Below are 18,724 nucleotides of genomic sequence, written 5' to 3'. Positions count from 1 at the left end.
ATTTTCCAAGGACTCCCATTGTAAAAGTAAAACAAAACAAAAACAAAAAATCATTGAAGCCTATTTGGTCGTCCGTTGCTGTTTTTAGTCAATCTGAATTTGGTGTAGTCCTCTTTGCATTTTCTTTGTTTGGTTGGCTTTTTTTTTTTGTCCTTTCCTCAGGATATTAAGTGGACGGTCTGGCAAACAAATCCATAGTCAAGTATTACTATTTGACAAATATAAAAATTATTACTTTTTTAAAAATATGTTAAGTTGTTTGAATTTGTTGCTTTATTGATGAGTCATGAATAAATTCACAATTCAGTATAAATAAAATCAATGTTTTTTTTGTTTTTTGTTTTTTTTAAATAACACAAATTATTTGACGGACCCCAGCAGTCAGGTCAAGGTCCCTCGAGGGTCCGCAGACCCCGCGTTGAGAACCTCTGGTCTTCACCATAGGGATCGAACTCCAGTCCTCTAAAGCCAGTATCCTGCAACTTCTCCGGTTGTCCCTCCTCAACCCACCTGATTCACCTGATCATTAGCTCTTAAGCAAGCTTTGCATTAACTTGAAAATGATCCTCATCATTGGAATCAGGTGTGTTTGAGATAGTAAGAGTTAGAAAACATGCAGGAAACCAGCCGCCGAGGACTGGAGTTCGACACCTGTCCTTGGAAACAGGTGCCAAATGTCTCGGGTTTTACACATGAGTTTTATGGTACCGATATATCTAACCAGTAAGTGAAACGTCTTGTTTGGAGGGACCACACCTCTTACCGTGTGGCTGCCTCACCCCCCTTCATGATGACATTCAATGCAGACGGGCCACGAAACCATCCATCATCTTGACTGCTCCAACGACGTGAATAACATTTTTCTGTCATTGAAACTCAATCCACCACTCTCACTAACACATGTTCCTCCTATCAAAACAGTCCTTGTGGGAACCCGGCATTCGTAACAATAGTTCCGCCGTAGTGGGAATTATTCACTACGACGTTGATCATTCGGCTGCCAAACACACATTTTGGCTACCTTAGCATTTGTTACATTAAAAGGTATGTGGCTAATAAATGAAATGTTGCTGTTTATTTGGCAAAATTTCGCTTGCGCTAGCTAGCCAATAAATCAGAAAAGAAATTGATTTAAATTTTACAAAGTCAATGGATGGCACACTCCAGATAGTGTGATAATCAAGTGGTCGTGCCATTTTGAATTTTGATATATTGTCACCATCTGGGTGAAATTTCAGCTCCCTAATCCTTTCTTTCAACGCTTTCCTTTTGATGTGTAGCACACTAGTCAAACTTGACAAACTTTATCCGCGCCAAATGTTCCCATCCATTCCATCTGTAGTTTGCTCTCCTAAAAATGCATTAGCAAAAGTGTCGTGTTTTTTTCTTCTCAAAAGCACAAACTTGAGATTCATGACATGCCCTCACATTGGCACACACTTCTGTCTTTGGCCCCCAGCTTGTACCCACTTGGAGGAGCGCTGGCCTCCAGCTTTTTCCGTGCCTCCATCTCATCTGCCGGGATGTTTTATGTGTGCGAGTGGACAAAGAGTTTGGAAGGGGGGGGGGGGGGGGGGGGGGTGCTTTGCATGCTGTCATGGAGGATTAAACACCCACCGGACTCTGGCTATGAAGGTGCAGAACAAAAACCAAGGAAGTCTTTAGTTTCCCTCTCCTGAATGAATTCATCAGATAAGGAGATCCTTCGTGTTTTTTTTTTGTTCGCCGTAGCGCCTCATTTGTATTCCTCGTATCGAGGTCCTCACCATGTGTCGAATGTGCCACACGTCCCAGTGTCGGACACCCTAAGGAGCTGATCCAAACAGACGTGCAGCCCTATTTAAAATGATAATGTAGTCTGCTTGTGCGATTAATAAACATGCAAGACCTTGATCAGCTTCACAATCTATAAATTATGGCAAAGCAAACATTCTCACTATGGATTTTTTTTTTCTTTTTTAACACACGTAGTATTTTTAGAGAAATGTTTTTAAATGACGGTGTTGTGAAGTTCTCGTTTGAATTAGTTGGGTCAACCCTGACCCGCTTGTTCAGTTTGAGCATTCTAATTGTACATTAGCATGCGCTAGGCTCAGCAGTAATTTATAGAACTAGAGCCGTATCATTAACGTAATTTAGCTTTGCGTTTGAAAGTCACGGTTGGTTGAAAGCACATATAATAATTGCCTTAGATGTTGGCTTTACACTACTGGTCCAAGTATTCAATTTTAAATGGATTCTTATGTAGAGGTTTATAATGACATCGCAGACATAAACAAGAATATATTAACTCGTTTAATCCCAAAGACGTATTTTTACTTTTTTTTTTTTTTTTTATACCCAGGTACTAAATCCTGAAACTATTTTTCTTCAAAATTGTTCAAGGGTTTTGCTAAAGGACGGTCTAAAAACCACTGGTAATGAACAAATTAAGTATTAAGTACAGCATAACTGTAGTGCCCACACTGATCAAGGACTTTAGCACTTCACCATCTAATGTAATCAATTCCTTTAGTATTCAATCATACAAAACAGTCAATTACTTTAGTACCTAATTACCTAAAGTAATCAGTTTATTTAGGACTAATTAGCTAAAGTAATGGATTACTGTGGGACTTAATTGCCCCAGGTAATTGATTACTTCATTACATATTTCCAAGTTAAGTACCAGCCATTTGTAGAACTTCCTTTCAGCAAACATTTGAAAAAATATAAATTCTACACATTATTGTAGAGAATTATTATCACATGTATGGCACGAAACCACACCTATATTTAAATGTTTGTAATCATTTTAAATAAAACAAAAAATCTAAACATGTCTGGGATTGAATGAGTTATTAAACATGCATTGATATCAGATTTTATGGGTATAATGCTCTTTATTTAACATTTAGTCTAAAAATATGATCCAACGTCTTCACCGATATGTTCGAACAATTTAATGTATACTTTGCGGGGGTTTTTAACTTTGTTTTGACTTTCAACGAGTCATTCAAAGAACATTGCCATTCATTTAATTTGACCGATTTACAGTGGCACAAAAAAGTCTTGGAACCTTTTGGAATTTCTCTCATTTCTGCATAAAAGCAACAACGACTGTGATCTCATAGTTTCCAAAATCACCCGGATTAAAAACGTGTCTGCTTTATATAAAACCACCCAAACGTTTAATGGTTACTCAAAGGTAAATAAATCCTTTATATATATTTTTTATTTATGATGTTATTTAATTGTATGCATGTATATTATATATAAGTCACACTTATTATACTATTTTGATTTTTAATAAGTATGTATTTAATAAGTATGTACAATTTGATGCTTTCACCTTTACACGGATTAGATAATTAACATATCTTTGGATTGCCCGCCCTATGGCGAATTCGCGTTACGATCCCAAACGTGGAACAGGTGCATCTCGTAAACTGGGGGCCCACTGTAAATCGTAGCAAAGGGGTCCCTAACTATTGGTTTGCGGCCCGCCACTTGTCCAAGGGCTGTTTAATTTGTTTATTGTGCATATGCATTTGTTACTAGAAGAGATTGACCGATATGGGTTTTTCAGGACCGATAACTATTAGAGGAGGGTGATAACCGGCATTCGGAGCCGATAATCATTTGCAGTAAAAGTGTAAAAATTGCCGTAAAAAAAAAAATTGAATACCACAAACACTGAAGGTCATTGAAATGCCTAAAGCATGTTTATTGAACCACACAAATAGAAAATAATAGAAAATAATCACTGTTAAAACCAGAAGTACTTCTATCTGCAATACGACAAAAATATACCTTTATATTGATACTTATCTGTTTGAAATATAATACAATGAAGCTTACGGCATTCCTGCCTGATAATTCACCGAGAATGGCATGAGAAAGCGTTTTGTTTGATTAGCGCGTCTGCAAATGCGAAACGGGGAATGTGTCATCAGCAAAACCGAAAGTACTTCTATCGGGAACACCTCATCTTTACACAAACAAAACAATAATCATCCATCGTAACGCAACAATCATTTAACAATATAGAAACTCTTTTCTTAGCATTATTTTAGACAAAAACCACTCCGTTGACTCAACCTCAAAGGCAACACGTATACATTGATTTCTTCATATCGGCCGGTCGCACTAAAAAAAAAGAGGCAGATACCGATATACATCAAATTTACAAATATCAGCCCTGATAATTGGCCATGCCAATAATCGGCGGATCTCTAATTATTACCTTCTCCAGTGGTTATGCGTTTCCTTCTCTCCTCATTGGCTCACCCATTTTTGTTTTTATTTACTCCTGTAGATTTGTATTCACTGCGCCGTTTTGAAATTCATTTACACTTGGTGCCTGCAGGGGGTGGACACAAACGCAATTCATTATTCCCCACTATTGCTTTAAGCTTTTTGCTTATCATTAAACGCTGATTGTTTCGCAGTAAAGTGTTTTCACGAGCATCATGTTATAAAAGCACATTGATGGAGAAAGATGTTGCCGTTGACGACAATAATGCATTTATATGACATGAAAGCGATAGAGGGAGATTAATGGCTCGATATCATTCGCTCGCATCCGCATTAAAACCAGCCGCCGTCGCAGCGTTTCAGAAGCCGGCGCAATCTTCCCGCCCGCTTCATAACGCGGGCATTAATTATGTATGCCTAATTTATTGGTTTACAGTATCAACGCGCTCGTCTCTCAGTGATTACTGTTTAATTGGTGATTAGATAGCTGCGAGCGGCGGGCCATGCTGGCTGTCATATTTCTTTTTAAAACCATCTTTTGCGCACGCCGAGATGTAAACAGCTCGCAATACCTGCATTAAACGCCGAGACGCTCGTTAATTAGCGCGGGGTGGAATGGGGAAATTAGCCCGCCTTGTAAACAACACAAATGAAGGCATGGATATGCTAGCGGCCATATTATTTCTCTGCTTTGCATTGCCTGTCCACTTTTGTTCCTGTTTGATGCATTTTTGCTTGTTAATGTAAATGTAATGAAACTTCTCAAAGGCAGGCATTTCTTTTCGAAATGTGGAATTTCCAACCTCAGCTTTTTAAATGTAATAAGGGGCAACTAAACTGCCGTTTTTTTCATAACGATAATCTCTCATATGTAGCCCCATTATTTAAAAAGGATATTCTGCAAAAATCCGTTACAATATCACATACTAGAAATTACAAATTAAAAGAAGGAAACTTAGCGCTTTGGTAAGTACTTTGGTATCAGTCACTCAAGATTTGATACTCTCATTGGTATCGGTACATGTCGGTTCATCGGTATCAACCATGCCCATTGAAATATAAAGGTATTTTTACTCGTAAAATTTAATGTATCAAAAGTATTAGTGGTATCAATAACTGGTATCAGTGACTACTCAGGAATTGGGTCCTAATATTGATGTCGGTCTGGAAAAAAAAAGGGGTTCTGAACATGCCTATTGAGATATACAGATTATTTATTTATTTTTACCCGGGAAATTTTGTGTGTCAAAATTACCAGTGGTTTTGGTACTTAATCAGTGACTCATGCAGGTATCGGTTAGGAAAATTTCTGGTATCTAACGTGTTTGGGTCAAATCATGTCATTTCATTTTTGGAGACTTTATACAGTATATCGTTAGTGGCATCGGTACGTGGTATCAGGGACTTCTGAAGAGTTGAGGACTGGTATTAGTATCAATCAGTGGAAAAAAGTGATACTAAACATGCCTCGGGATACATAGATCCAACTAACTTTATCTTTGTTCTTTTGTTGTTGTTTTTTTTTATTTTTTAAGGCTCAAATTTACCAGTTGTGTTGGTACTTGATATCGGCGATTACTCAAGAGTACTCAATACACCTCCTGTATTGGTTTGACAAAATGTGATACTGATCTTGCTTTGACAAAATGTGATACTGATCTTGCCTATTGAGATTCATATGTCAAATGTCTTTTTTTTCTGTGATTTCTTTGTATCAAAAGTACTTGTGCTATCTGTACTTGGTCTGGACAAAATGGTATTGAAAATCCCTAATGTTCAGTGATTAAAAATAAAAACAACATACATGTCTTCCTTACCAACTTTTTAAAAACGATGTAGATTATTTGAGTACTAAAATAGTTAATTTGATAAATGATCAGTTTATGGATTATTTTACTCAATCTCTAATAGGGCAAATGAATGTGAGAATTTTGATTTTGAAATTTGGCCACCAACAAATTGAAAGTCGAATCAAAAAAGTCATTCTGTGATTAATGACGATCTCCATGTGTTTCATAAGCACACTGTTGCTCGACACGGGGAACAGCAAGCCGGCGTTCGCAGAGACACTTGAGCTCTCCTCAAGTGCGGATCGGCGACGACATTTATGCGAGGCGGCCGCTATTCAAATGATGACCTGCGCTGATGATTGCCGCGGGCTTGACGCGGGAATCCGTTTCAAGACGTTTTGTAATATCATTGCCGTTGTCGCCATTGTAGGTCATCTCATGAAAATGGCGCATAGACAACACTCAAATGAGCTTAAAATGCTGCCGCGGGCTCCAGACGTTTACGTTCGAGTGAGGGGGATTTGAAGCCCTCGTTCGTGGCAACTGCACACGTTTCTGAAAAAGAAAAAACAAGAATCCCAAGGAAGTATCTATTCGTACTGAATAATACATGACAGCCCCCTGTTATTAAAACCACCAAAAATCGCCGTCTTTTGGAGTTTGCTTTGTGTTCACACGTGGATTTGTGCGCGCAAACAAAGATTTGATCTCGGTGCACGAGTCCATTAGGAAATGAGGCGACTTCACAGGCTGCCAAAGTGAGCTGGCGCCCGTGCTGGTGCCCGCTCCTTCCAGCCCCCCCCTTTCTCCTTTCCCCCTCACCAGCTGGGTGTGGGAGTATAGCTCAGGTCCTCCAGCAGTTTGGCATCGCTGTTGTTGTTGCAGGACCTGCAGCTACGCACGCACACAAGCAAGAGTCCTTGTGGCTATCCGCCCCCACATTCGGTCAAACTTTTGCTACTCACAAAAGTCGATGGTGGAAAAATGCGGCAAATTGAATGAAAGTCTTTTCAGGTTATAGTTTGAGTTGAGAAGATCGTTATTACTGCTAGGGCTGGCAATACCGAATAGGTTTACAATAAGTAGGGCTGCAACTAAAACAGTTCTTTTCAAACAGTGGGGCGGGCCACCCTTTGAGGTGATGCTGGCGGATTGCTGATGACCCAAGGCTAAAGGCTTTGTTTTTGCCATGTGAAGTGAAATTGGAATAAAATAAGTATTGACTACATTTTTTTTTCATTTCAGGCATTCAGATGCACTTAGTTTTTTTTTTTCAGTTTTATACTAACCTGTAATCAATGAAAAAACGTATTTAACCGTTCTCGAACATTCATTTGTTAATGTTATAAAGGATGGTTTTAGGTATACTAGGTATACAATTTTTATCTTACTAATCCAGCACAGTGCAGGAAAGCTGCTAAATACATATTTTGCACTACATGATATTTTGCTCAATCATCCTCATATGTATCCTGTTTCTTCCACTCTTTCTACTCCATAATATGCTCAGAATATAATTCTATTCCTTTATCAGTGGTTCATCATTATTGCCCTTATTGCTCTTACTGTTTTTGTTTTTTTTTTTTGCTTGTATTTGTTTTATTGTCTTTATTATTTGCTTGATTGTGGATTGTAGTCTGCTTGGAGAAGTGAACAGAAAAAGAATTCCATTGTGTAGTATTATAATGCATATGACTCTTTCCTGGGGGTGAGGCTTTACAAAATATAATTGAGAAGCACTGAACTAACGCTTATACAGTGGTACCTCGGTACTCGACCATAATCCGTTCTGAGGTGGTGGTCGAGCACCGATTTGTTCGAACACCGAAAGCAATTTTCCCATAAGAAATAATGGAAAGTATGTGTGCACAAGTAAATGTGCACAAGCAGTACATGATAAAGATAAAGATAAATAAAGCATTATAAACCATTTTGTATAATTTACTTACGTTTTGGAGAGTGGTTGATGGCATACAGGAATGGATGTGGAGAGGACGGGAGGGAGTTACTCCTTCCATGATGACGCTAGCTAACTGCGACGCGAGGTACACCGCGTTCATATTTTGCTATAATTTCCTTCTTCGGTTCAATAGTGGTCCTCATTGTTTTCCTCTTTGCCTTCCCCTTATCACTGTCTTTCTTTGGACCCATTATTAAGGGCTAGAGCAACACGAAAAAGTTTAAATCCGGGAAGAAATACTCGAACAAACGACTTACTCCGCTGGGGGTCTGAGTTGAACTGGCGCTTACCCGCTGGCCGAGAAGGGCCGAGGAGCGCGTTCGGGTCGGCTCGGCTCGGCTCGGCTCGGCTAGGCTCGACTAGTCGAGCACCGAAAATCTGTTTGAGGTCCGATGCATTATCTACTTGAATTTTTTGGTCGAGCACCGATTTGGTCGAGTATAGAGGCGGTCGAGTACCGAGGTACCACTGTATTAAAAATCGATTAATCTATCAATCATATTGATAGTCAAACAATTTGATAAAAATTAATTTTCATTTCCATTCCTTTATTACGTTTCAGATGACCGTTCATTAGCTGAATTTGTTTGTAAATTGCAGTTCTCTCGTTTGCCTGTGTCCCAAATTAACGCACGGCCATCGGAGGCATCGTTTTTTTTTTTTTACCTGTGATTATCAATCATTGTTCATTTACTCTTTTATTCAGCAAAACTTACAAAAAAAAAATAAATAAAAAATTCATCCACTGTGTTTGTTTTGATCTTGAAGGCCATGTCTTGTTTTCACCAGAGGTATTGTTGTCGCGAGATTTTTGCAGGATCTTTTAATGGGAAAATAAAGCCTCATAAAAGTGCTATCTTTAAGACGGAAACAAAATTAATTTGGGATTTTTTTTAGTAGTATTGACATGTCAAGTAATATACAATCAGATATAAATGAGCCAGAAAGTGAAAAGCAAAGACAAAATGTTTTGGAAGATCAAAAAGAGGAACAAAACAGACATGTTGAAGCTAAACCAACAAACACTCAAAGTACAAAGCGGACCTTTCAATCAAAATGGACTAAAGTATATCAATGGTTGTGATATTAAGAAGCTTATGACAGATGCTGCATGTTATTTACTGTGACATTTGTTATTATCTGTTGTTGTTCTTTGCTCACATCTTGTGAATGCAGTTTGAACCTTATACTAACTTTACCTTTTTACTGCGTATTTTTGGGGAATCCAAACATTTCTGTTGGGACTTCGAGAGCTGCTATGGGAAAAAAAAGATCAAGTTAAACATTGTCATTATCTCATGCTTCCAGAGAAAAGTTGAAAATAAAAGCGCACCAAGGCCATTGGAGACTTCACATCATATGCTTCTTGCTGTGATACAGGTAATTTTGAAGCGATGACTGGCTTCTCACGACATTTCCTGCCTAACTACAATGAAGAAAGGCAGCGCGTTCTCCTGTGTACTTTACTATATTTCATAGCACTTCTGGCCCATCCCTATTGGTTACTGGCTCGGTAAATATGATAGAATACTCTTTTTTCAGAAATATCACTGCAAAAGAGTTGACCTTTCTTGGGCACCCCTGCACTACACTATCAGTGGGGGAAAGACATACGGTAATTCCCCAAATATAAGACGCAAGCATGTTTAAGAGGCACCTTGAATTTGGGGGTCAAATTCTGGTATTTTTCTGTTACCGTGTATAAGACCACCAACACTTTGAAAGTGTAAAAGTGTAAAGTGTAAAAACTATAGTGAAACAGAATAAATCTCATCTTTTATAATCTCTTCATATTTCCTTGTGTTCATGTCCCTAAAATGTATAATTGTTGTGCGTTAAGCGTGTCTCAGATTTTCTGCATTGTGAGCAGGCCGTGAACACCTCGCCAGTATTGAAAGCAGATGTTTTTCCTTTGCCTCGCAATGCGGTTCGAGTTTATTTGACCATAAATAACACGAAGTTGAGCAGCATCCGTGCTTCACCAAGTTTATGATTGTGTGTCAAAAGACCGCACTTAATAAACAAGTCAATTGGAATACCTTTCTGTGTGCTCTAACCGGTGCGCTCTTAATTGAATCAGCTATAAAACTCATAATTTTGACATGATCCTCTCCTTTTTAGTAATATTCCTGTGTGTGAACAAGGATGGACTCGTACATTGTTTCAGTCTGCTCGCTTCTTTTTTTGAAAAGAATGCTGTAACATCCTCAGCTAACACAAGCTACTGTTAGCTGCAACAGGTAATTGGCTAACATAATATAACAAAAAAATAATAAACAAGTTACCTTTTATAGGACGCACTCGTACTTCGGGCTTTCACTTTTGGGAAAAAAAATGGCTCTTATTTTTGGCAAAAGTTTTGTTTAAGACAACGTCGGTATCACAGAAAATGCACAAAAATACAAAATCTGACTTGCAGGGAACCGTGTTCGTATATTCAGATATTGTATGTCCTCGTAGAGGCACATCTGTACTCTCATGAACAAAGGAAATTTGACGCTAGGGTTTACCTCAGAAGCTGTGCTGATAGAACCAATTTTTCCGACCTAATCTACGCTGAAAACGTTATTTACATTTCACTCTACTGAAGTACTTTCGAGTCCTTGAAAGTGGCGCTAAGCAGCTTATAATGCTTGTGATTTCTTTCTGGTTAATGGCATGTTTTCGTCAAAGCTGTCATTTCTATCCAGCCATGCATCCATTTTTCCAGCCATATCACTTATCCTGTTAAGGATCTCAGAACGCTTTTCAAACTGACTTTCAGCTTCGGCTGTTCGCCAGTAAATTACAGGGCACTTAAATAATGAAATAATCATTTTGGAAACGGTTGTATTCCTTTTTTGGCGCCCGATTGTCACAAACGGCAAACAGCAGCGGAACGACGGCGCGGAAAGGGCGGTGACAGGTTTGACGAACGGGCGTCGTTCATCTATCACGGGGCGTTGTCTTTTAACGGCGTGCCGGGGACGCTGATGAGCCACATAACGCCGCCCCATCCCCGCTGGGAGGAGCAGTTCAAGGACAACTTAGCATGCCTTTCATGCATTGTAACTCTCGCAGGATGGATCACAGCGCTCGGGCTGAGAAACAAACCAGCAGGAGCTAGCGTCACAACGCTCTGTGCGTGTGTTTGTGTGTACTTGGTTTTTGCTACATGGTGAGGACCAAATCCCGTGTTTTTCTATCTCTTTGCGGCCCTTTTGGGCTTGTGGGACCTTTTTGGTGGAACCCACAAGTTCAGACAGCTTTTTGATAGTCAAGACTTGCTTTTAGGTTTGAATTGGATTTCAGATGAGATTATGGTAAGGTTTAGTGTTAGGCAATCTGTTGTGAGATTTCGGAAATGACTTATGTCAATGGGATGTCCCCTTTATGATAGTAGCTGCGTGTCTGTGTGTGTGTGTGTGTGTGTGTGTGTGTGCACGGTATTGACAGATTTGGATCAAAGTTGGAGCTCCCCGATGCACGTGGCTTCGCCAATGCAAATAAGTGCATATTCATTGATGAATTATGAAATGAGAACTTGAGTAGGAGGAATATGGTGAATTATTGAAAAGGTTAGAGCAAAGGTTCTCGATTGCTGCCTTTTCTATTATTAGATTATTGTGCTTGCGGTTTAATCAGGCTCATTTGTCAGCTAGAGCTGAGATCTTTCTTAAGACTGAATAGTTTAACAAAATGCATACAGCTCCTGTTAGCTGTGGTTTTTGGGCCCCTCTTTTTTTTATTTATTTTTTTTCAGTTTACAAACCGTCATTGTCGTTTATATCAATATTTTACCAACCTTTTATTCAAAAGAAGAAACAAAATATCGCCACAGAAAGTAATCAGACCATCCTTTATTTCTCCTGTAGAGTTGCAGATATTGAGACTGGGTATTCATTAAATTCTTTCTTTGTAATTTTTTTGCATAATTCTGTGACCAAAATAAGACATTCCCACTTAATTATTAATGGCAACATTTTTATAATTGTTTTGATAATCAACAGTTTTTAAAGTAAATATAGTCAGAGAATTTCGATTCCTCTCTATCCCATGCATTTTGATCGCGTGATGTCAGAAGCGCAGAAGACACTTTTATACCAGCCTGGTTTGTTCAAAAGTGATCAGTATGAACAGCAACTCTCAAACTGTCAGCATCAAAAAGATGTTTTGTTTTTTTTCCTCTTAAATTGCCTTTGGCAATCCGACTGGTTTCGCCAATCGATGTAGAGCAGGGGTCCCATCCACTGGTCTGTGGCCCAGTACTGCATGTGAAATAATGAATTATTTCTGTTTCATATATTATCTAGGTCCGAAATATATATATTCATACTAGATTCTAGTATAAATTCCCGTTTGTACTAGAGGCTGAGCAATACGCTAGCAACAAGCACCATACAATAAAATCCAATCATTCATTAGGTAATTTTTTGAGTTCCCTGAATTGGCGATTGGATGTGATTTCAGGACAAGGCTTTCTTGTTATATCCAGTCGCGACTCGTGACTTGGCCACCGCGACAGGTTTTGTGGGGTAAAATCAGCCGTTGCGGCGACATGCCTTCCCCGGAACAACTTCAAAATAAAGCTTTGTGTCAAAATACAAGCATTCCTGTCCGTACATATTCAGTATGGTAATGTCTATTTTGAAGCGTCACCACAATTGGTGGGTTTTACTGACAGAGCAATAAAAAGCAGTGCATTCTCCCGTGTTCTCGTGCTGTGCAGGTACCAGAAATCTCGTGGCGTCTTAACCTTGTTTTATGAAATCATTCCAGATGGGTAGCGGCCTTCAGAAAAGTTCAATCTCATGTATTGCGTAAATCTATATAAGATGAGTTTACTTTTTCCATTGAATTACTGAAAGAAAAGAACTTCCCCGGTATTTGAATTTATTGAGCCGCGCCTCTGTTCTCCTAAAACACAAAGTTTGCGAAAACGGGCCTCAAAGTCAAAGTCGGGCATTGACTTTGGGCGGCTCGCTCCGGCAGCAGAGTGTTCAAGGTTAGCGCCACAAAGGGCAGCGTGGGACTCGCCTTGATGGAATCAATGGCGCCGCCTTAAAAGGAGGCGGCGGTGCCAGACTTCCTTCCCGCGGTGACGGAGTGCTCCGCAGAGAGCGCCGGCCGCGCGGCCATCCTTGGCCGCCCAACAGGCGGGATTAACCGAGCGATGCATCATCGCTGTGGCAACCACTGATCTGTGGCCGACTTATTTATTGACTCGTCAGACGTATCGATTGTCTCCGGTGATGAAAGTCCGGACACGCGCAACGAGTAATTCAGAGTAATAAAAAAAATATTTATGGGTGGCGCTTCTCTTGTTTCATTAAAGGGGCATTGAAGCGCCTTTTTTTTTTTTTTTTTTACTCAAATGTTGTAGAAGCAGAATTAGAGCCAGATTTTAAAGAATTCCTCAAGGACAGTCACAGTTCAGAAAACGAAAAATTATCTGACAATAATTGAAAATGTGAGCTAAACTTAATTTTGCAAGAGCAAACTTCATGACACTAAACAGAAAATTCAGAGTTGATTTGTGTTTCACCTCAAGACAGTAGGTGGCAGTAGAGACTAGGGTGTCTTAACGTGTCATCATCACGTCACAGACCACAAGGACAGACCGTCCCAATATTTCAATTTTGTTGCAGGTGTTAATAAATTGAACCTACATATGTATGGATAGAACTGATGCCACTGAACAATTTGAGTGGTTGAAAAAAAATTAATAAAAATAACTTTAATTACTATGCCTTAAAAAACATTTACAAAATTAGGAAAAATGCAATGTGTATAGCTTGCAAAGTGTGTGCACAAGGGTTATATATTTGTACGACTCACTTTACAAGAGTGGGCATAGTTTTAAAACTTTTATTTTTTAATTACCAGAATCAGATCATTTTAAGAATGTTAATTATAATAACATCAGCAAAAATAAAATGTTGTTATTTACTCGATGTTAAGATCACTTTTTAAATTTAGCACATCTATTTCAACATTTTTTTTCCCTACAGCTTCGTCGTCAGCCTAGGCCAAGGACATGTCCATTAACATCGTTGTTCGAAAGATTCCATAAAAAATGCTTGCGTCTTCAAAGCCAAACTTCAGGCACATGCAAGAGGTTAGCATCGATGACACATCATTTGGAGCCAGTCCAAATGAGAATTAATGGGCCTTGCTGGAGGTCGTACCTTTTTGTTCTAGATTAGCTTCGCTTCTGTTCAACGCTTAGCGCTTCTCATGGCAAAAGTCCCATTTTGGGTTCCGTTGATGGCTAGGTAGAAACTTTTGCATGTATGGTTTTGTTTTTCTTTTTCTTTCCGTTTTTTTTCCTTGACTGCAAACCCTCCCTGACATTGCCAGTGTTCCGGCAGCAGCAGCAGCTTATTTAACAAGCCATTAATCTCTAACGACAGAGGAGAGCGTGGCAGCAGATGTTTGTTAACAAACGTTCGCTGGCAAGCTTCAACCTCTCGCATCACCGCGACCACCAGAGGGTCACAGGAGTTTTGAAAAAGATTTTTGCTTATTTCTACTTGTCATATTATAAAATAGCTGGATACCCTTGAAAATGAATAGGGAGATGTATGAAAGAAATTATTCTTTAACCATTAGAACCATTCAAATGGGAATGAATGAAAAATGTGCAGCCTTTTGACGACGGATGATTACTTGTCATATACAGTACTTGTTGGTTATGAAATATTGTGTTTTGACAATAATACAAGCTTAAATTTCGAAAATGAGGCTCCATTGCCCAAAAACACTTTTGAAAGCCCTCGTATCACCATTTTGTGCCCTTTGTACCCTGATATGTTAAGCTAGGTACCAAAATTCGTCCGACTTAATTCAGTATTTGAAATGATCCTAATATATGTGATACATACCAAGTCAATGGAGCCACAGAATAAGAAATAGAGATTTAAAATGCGTGAGAGCCAATGAGGAAGTGTTTTGTAGCCAGACTGGGGCAACTTGGTTGCCACAAACTGAAATCTGGCTCATACAGTGTGGTATAGATATTTTAGGACAGATAATGCTAATCATAGACAAAAGAGAGAACATTTGCATGGTAGGTAATCCGAGCTATAAGGTTGGGCGATGATTTCACTAGCGTGCTTGTCATTCTTTAGCACCTTGCAGCTACCAAGGAGGAGAATTAGCAATTAGCCACTTAGCGCATAGCAGCGGCAACTGATCTTCTCTGCGCACGGTCATCAGTATGCTAATGTCAACCACGCAAGCGACTCCAATTATCGGCTAATGCTCATGATACGTCAGTGCTCTTATTCAATATGGGAGCTGCTAATGAGTGCGCTACGGCAAGAATAGCGAGCATTTTAACATGTTGGTAAACAACAAGGTCATTGCGTGTGCGAAAGGGATATTGCCCATCATAAAACTCATCATTAAACTTCATATATATATATATATATATATATATATATATATATATATATATATATATATATATATATATATATATCTATATATATATATAATTTTTTTTTTTATGGTGTGTGTGTGTGTGTGTGTGTGTGTGTATGTGCGTGTGTGTTAAAGCAGCAGGCTGAGAAAAGATGACAGAAATGTTTGGTTTTGGGTGCTAAGGGATGAAAGTGTGAGGCAAGGACCAACATTTTTTATACAATTTTAAAGTTAGAAATAATGTGTAATATGGCCTAATTTTTGTAAAATTGCATTTCTAAATGATGCAATATAAACAACAATTATTTGTAAATAAACTCAAAATGAAAAATAGATTTTGCAATACAATTTAATGCAAACCTTTTTTCCGAATAATGATGGCAAAATCTATAAAATAATCTATTCTAAAAAGTATTCGACAGTGAAACCCCGACTTGTAATCGATATATGTTTGAATATAATCTTGGAATTAACATAAAATCCTCAAATAAAAAAATATTCATTCAAAGACTGTTGTAATAGCTTTTCTTTGACTATAAATAAGATACTTTTTCTGTAAAATACAAATGTTGAGCAAAACTACCAAATCAGAATTATCAAATCTATAATTTTTTTCATATATATATATATATATATATATATATATATATATATATATATCACTGTAAGACCTTTAAAGCACAATCGGGGTGTCTTTCAAAATCAATGATTCTCTAGTTTGTATACAAACATCAACAATAATCCCTGAAGGTGACGAAGATTTAACTTTCCATTTGACATTTGCCTTCACCTACCATCATACAGTGGACCGACATCAACACTCAATATCAAATGTCTTCCAGAATTGACAGAACTATTAGCCCTCACATACTGACAATAAGGTCAGCAGTGGGACTCGTTGAAAATAACTGCACGGTCAAATTTTGTTGCCTTGTCATTTTAGAGGTCGGCAGTAATACTTTTATTGTGACGATAAACTTTTTAGCGTGTTAGCCAGTGTCACCACCATCTCATAATTTCACATACCTTTGTGAGATTTTGGAAAGGAAAATGAGCATTATTCGTTGGAAACAAACAAAAACATCATCCTTTTTCACAAATATAAATATATTTTATGTTTTGGTATGTACAATATCAATCTGCCATCATTATCATCAACAATAATTTTGATTGCGTCCAAACTTGTCTTTGAAGACGGAACAGAACAGAACTGTTTATTCTGAGTCAAGTTTTTAGAAGGCCGTTGGTGGCTGGTCCTGCTAGACCAGAGAACCTCGGGATACGCTCTCCTCCTGTTGCTCCCATTCAAAGTTCTGGCCTGTCATTTGGTAGAACATCATATTAAAGGGCTTGTAGAACTTGTGCAGTCGCCGGATGACGTCCGGCTCGATTTTGGGGTGAGTTCTCCCTTTGGACTTGCCCAGGCAACGGGGAGTGCTGCTGTCCTCTGGCTTCTTCAGACAAGGGAAGCCTTTCGTCTTGTTGAAGTAAAAGTGTTTATCTGTGACGATCCTCTTGAGGCCCAAGAAGTCCTGGACTTTGGCCATCTCACCCGCAGGGTCCACGATAAGCCTCTCGCCGCTGACAAAGTGCATTTGGGAAAGAGGGAAGTACTGCATCCAGCTCTCTAGGTGCAGCGCGTATATTCCGATGCGCAAGGCGCTCCACGAAGCATCGATGAGCCCCAGGGTTCGGTTTTTGAAGGCCAGGACTTCGAACGTCGGGATCTCTGGTTTCTTGGATAGAGTCTGGGTATAGTCCGAAATGGCTCTGGTGACGGGATTACGCACCACAATAATAAGTTTGATGTCTCTGGCCATGGTGTGGATACGCTTGGGGGCTTGGTTGGTCACAAAATAGCTGGGGGTCTTCTCCATCGTGATCTGCCCCTCCAGCGTTGAAGGCATCAGGTCTCTGGGGAGGAAATTCACACAAAGACATCTTAGAGTGCAGCAAAAAATGGATTTCAGGCATGAGACTTCACAGCATAGAGAAAAGCTCTTTGCTGTTTTTGTATACTCGCTTCCAATTTGGTAGAAATCAGACAAAACCTCTATGACTCATTTGGTTTTGAAGGACAACAGTAAACAAATGGAAAATGGCAGGTTCTAACAAAAATGGCAAACCTTTTGTGCTGCTTGAAAGTTGTTTTTCACAGGTTTATTCATCAGAAACATGCCTACAAAATCCTGTATTGCTGAAAGACAATGGAACCAAATTCAGAAGCAATTTTGTTTTCAAAGGGTCATTGGAAACAACCTAAATGGGCATCAGTAATTCAAAGTGGTTACTTCAAACCAAAATGGCAGACTTTTCCCACTTATTGAGCCTTTTTTTCGTCGGTTTATCCGTCATAGACATGTCTACCAAATCCTTTATTGCCATGTGACTATGGAACCAAATTTAGAAGCAAGTTCGTTCGCTGTTGGAAATTACCAAAATGGGCACCAAAGTGGTTACTTCACACCAAAATGGCCGAGCCTTTGTACTTGTTCTTGAGACTTATTTTTTTGTAGATTTACCCATCATACACATGTCTATCAAATCCCTAACCCTAACCCGAAATCAAATTCGAAAGGTCGTATGTTTTCGGAAGACTGTTCAAAATCATTAAAATGGGCATCAGTGATTAAAAAAGGTCATTTCAAAACAAAGTTGCAGACCATGAGTTATACATTTTTGAAGCCCTTTTGAAATGACCAAAAAATGGATGCTTCAGAGCAAATTCTGAGTTTCCGTACACGTTTTATGGTGAGCCTACTCGTGGTAATCATGCCTACCAAATTAGTTTCTAATTTTTTGGGGGAGGGAAGGGATCTTTGTTCCTCAGACTTTTTTGTATGCGTATCAATGAGAGGCAGGTCTACCTTATCCCATGTGACTAAGTGAAACAGGCTGGCTAAAAAAGTAAGAAATTGCAACCCGGCCGATTTTCGCTCCCGCTACCGAAGACCAGCTAGGAATAAAAAAGCCAAACAAAGCAATTTCAACTATTAACACGGGGTATTATGTTGTGATGAGCAACACATCGTAGCAGCTCAAATAATTACATCCATGGAGTAATGCGCAGGAGATAAAAGACAAGAAGATGAAACGGCAGTCGAGCGAGCATGCTCATTGCTTAATTGACTCCATCTGTGTTACTCCAGGAGCTGTTTTGGAACTTTAATAATGAGTCGGCTGCATATCATTAATACCGAGGCGCCTGGGGTATTGTTTTGTCATACATTTATTATGCATGCTATGCTCACACTCTGTGCAGGCAGCTTTATTCACTACCCCCCCCCCTTCGAAATGGGTGCGGGCAGGTCTTTTCGGCGGTCGCTCATTGAAG

At 39.1% G+C, this 18,724-nt stretch overlaps 1 protein-coding gene across 1 annotated transcript in view; it reads right to left on the bottom strand.

The window, feature by feature from the left end:
* Positions 1-15,815: 15,815 nt before the first annotated feature.
* Positions 15,816-18,724, bottom strand: part of hs3st4 (heparan sulfate (glucosamine) 3-O-sulfotransferase 4) — a 112,027-nt gene continuing 109,118 nt past the window's right edge. The window contains exon 2 of the mRNA XM_088437622.1: positions 15,816-17,304. Coding sequence (XP_088293748.1) covers positions 16,650-17,304 — 655 coding nt within the window. The 3' untranslated portion in view covers positions 15,816-16,649. The remainder of the gene's footprint in view (positions 17,305-18,724) is intronic.

Source organism: Hippichthys cyanospilos, chromosome 16 (genome assembly GCF_059441005.1).
Source record: "Hippichthys cyanospilos isolate Australia breed blue-spotted pipefish chromosome 16, RoL_Hcya_1.0, whole genome shotgun sequence".
Lineage (NCBI taxonomy): Eukaryota > Metazoa > Chordata > Actinopteri > Syngnathiformes > Syngnathidae > Hippichthys > Hippichthys cyanospilos.
Note: the sequence above shows the minus strand (reverse complement) of the source record. Positions and strands in the feature narration are given on the sequence as shown.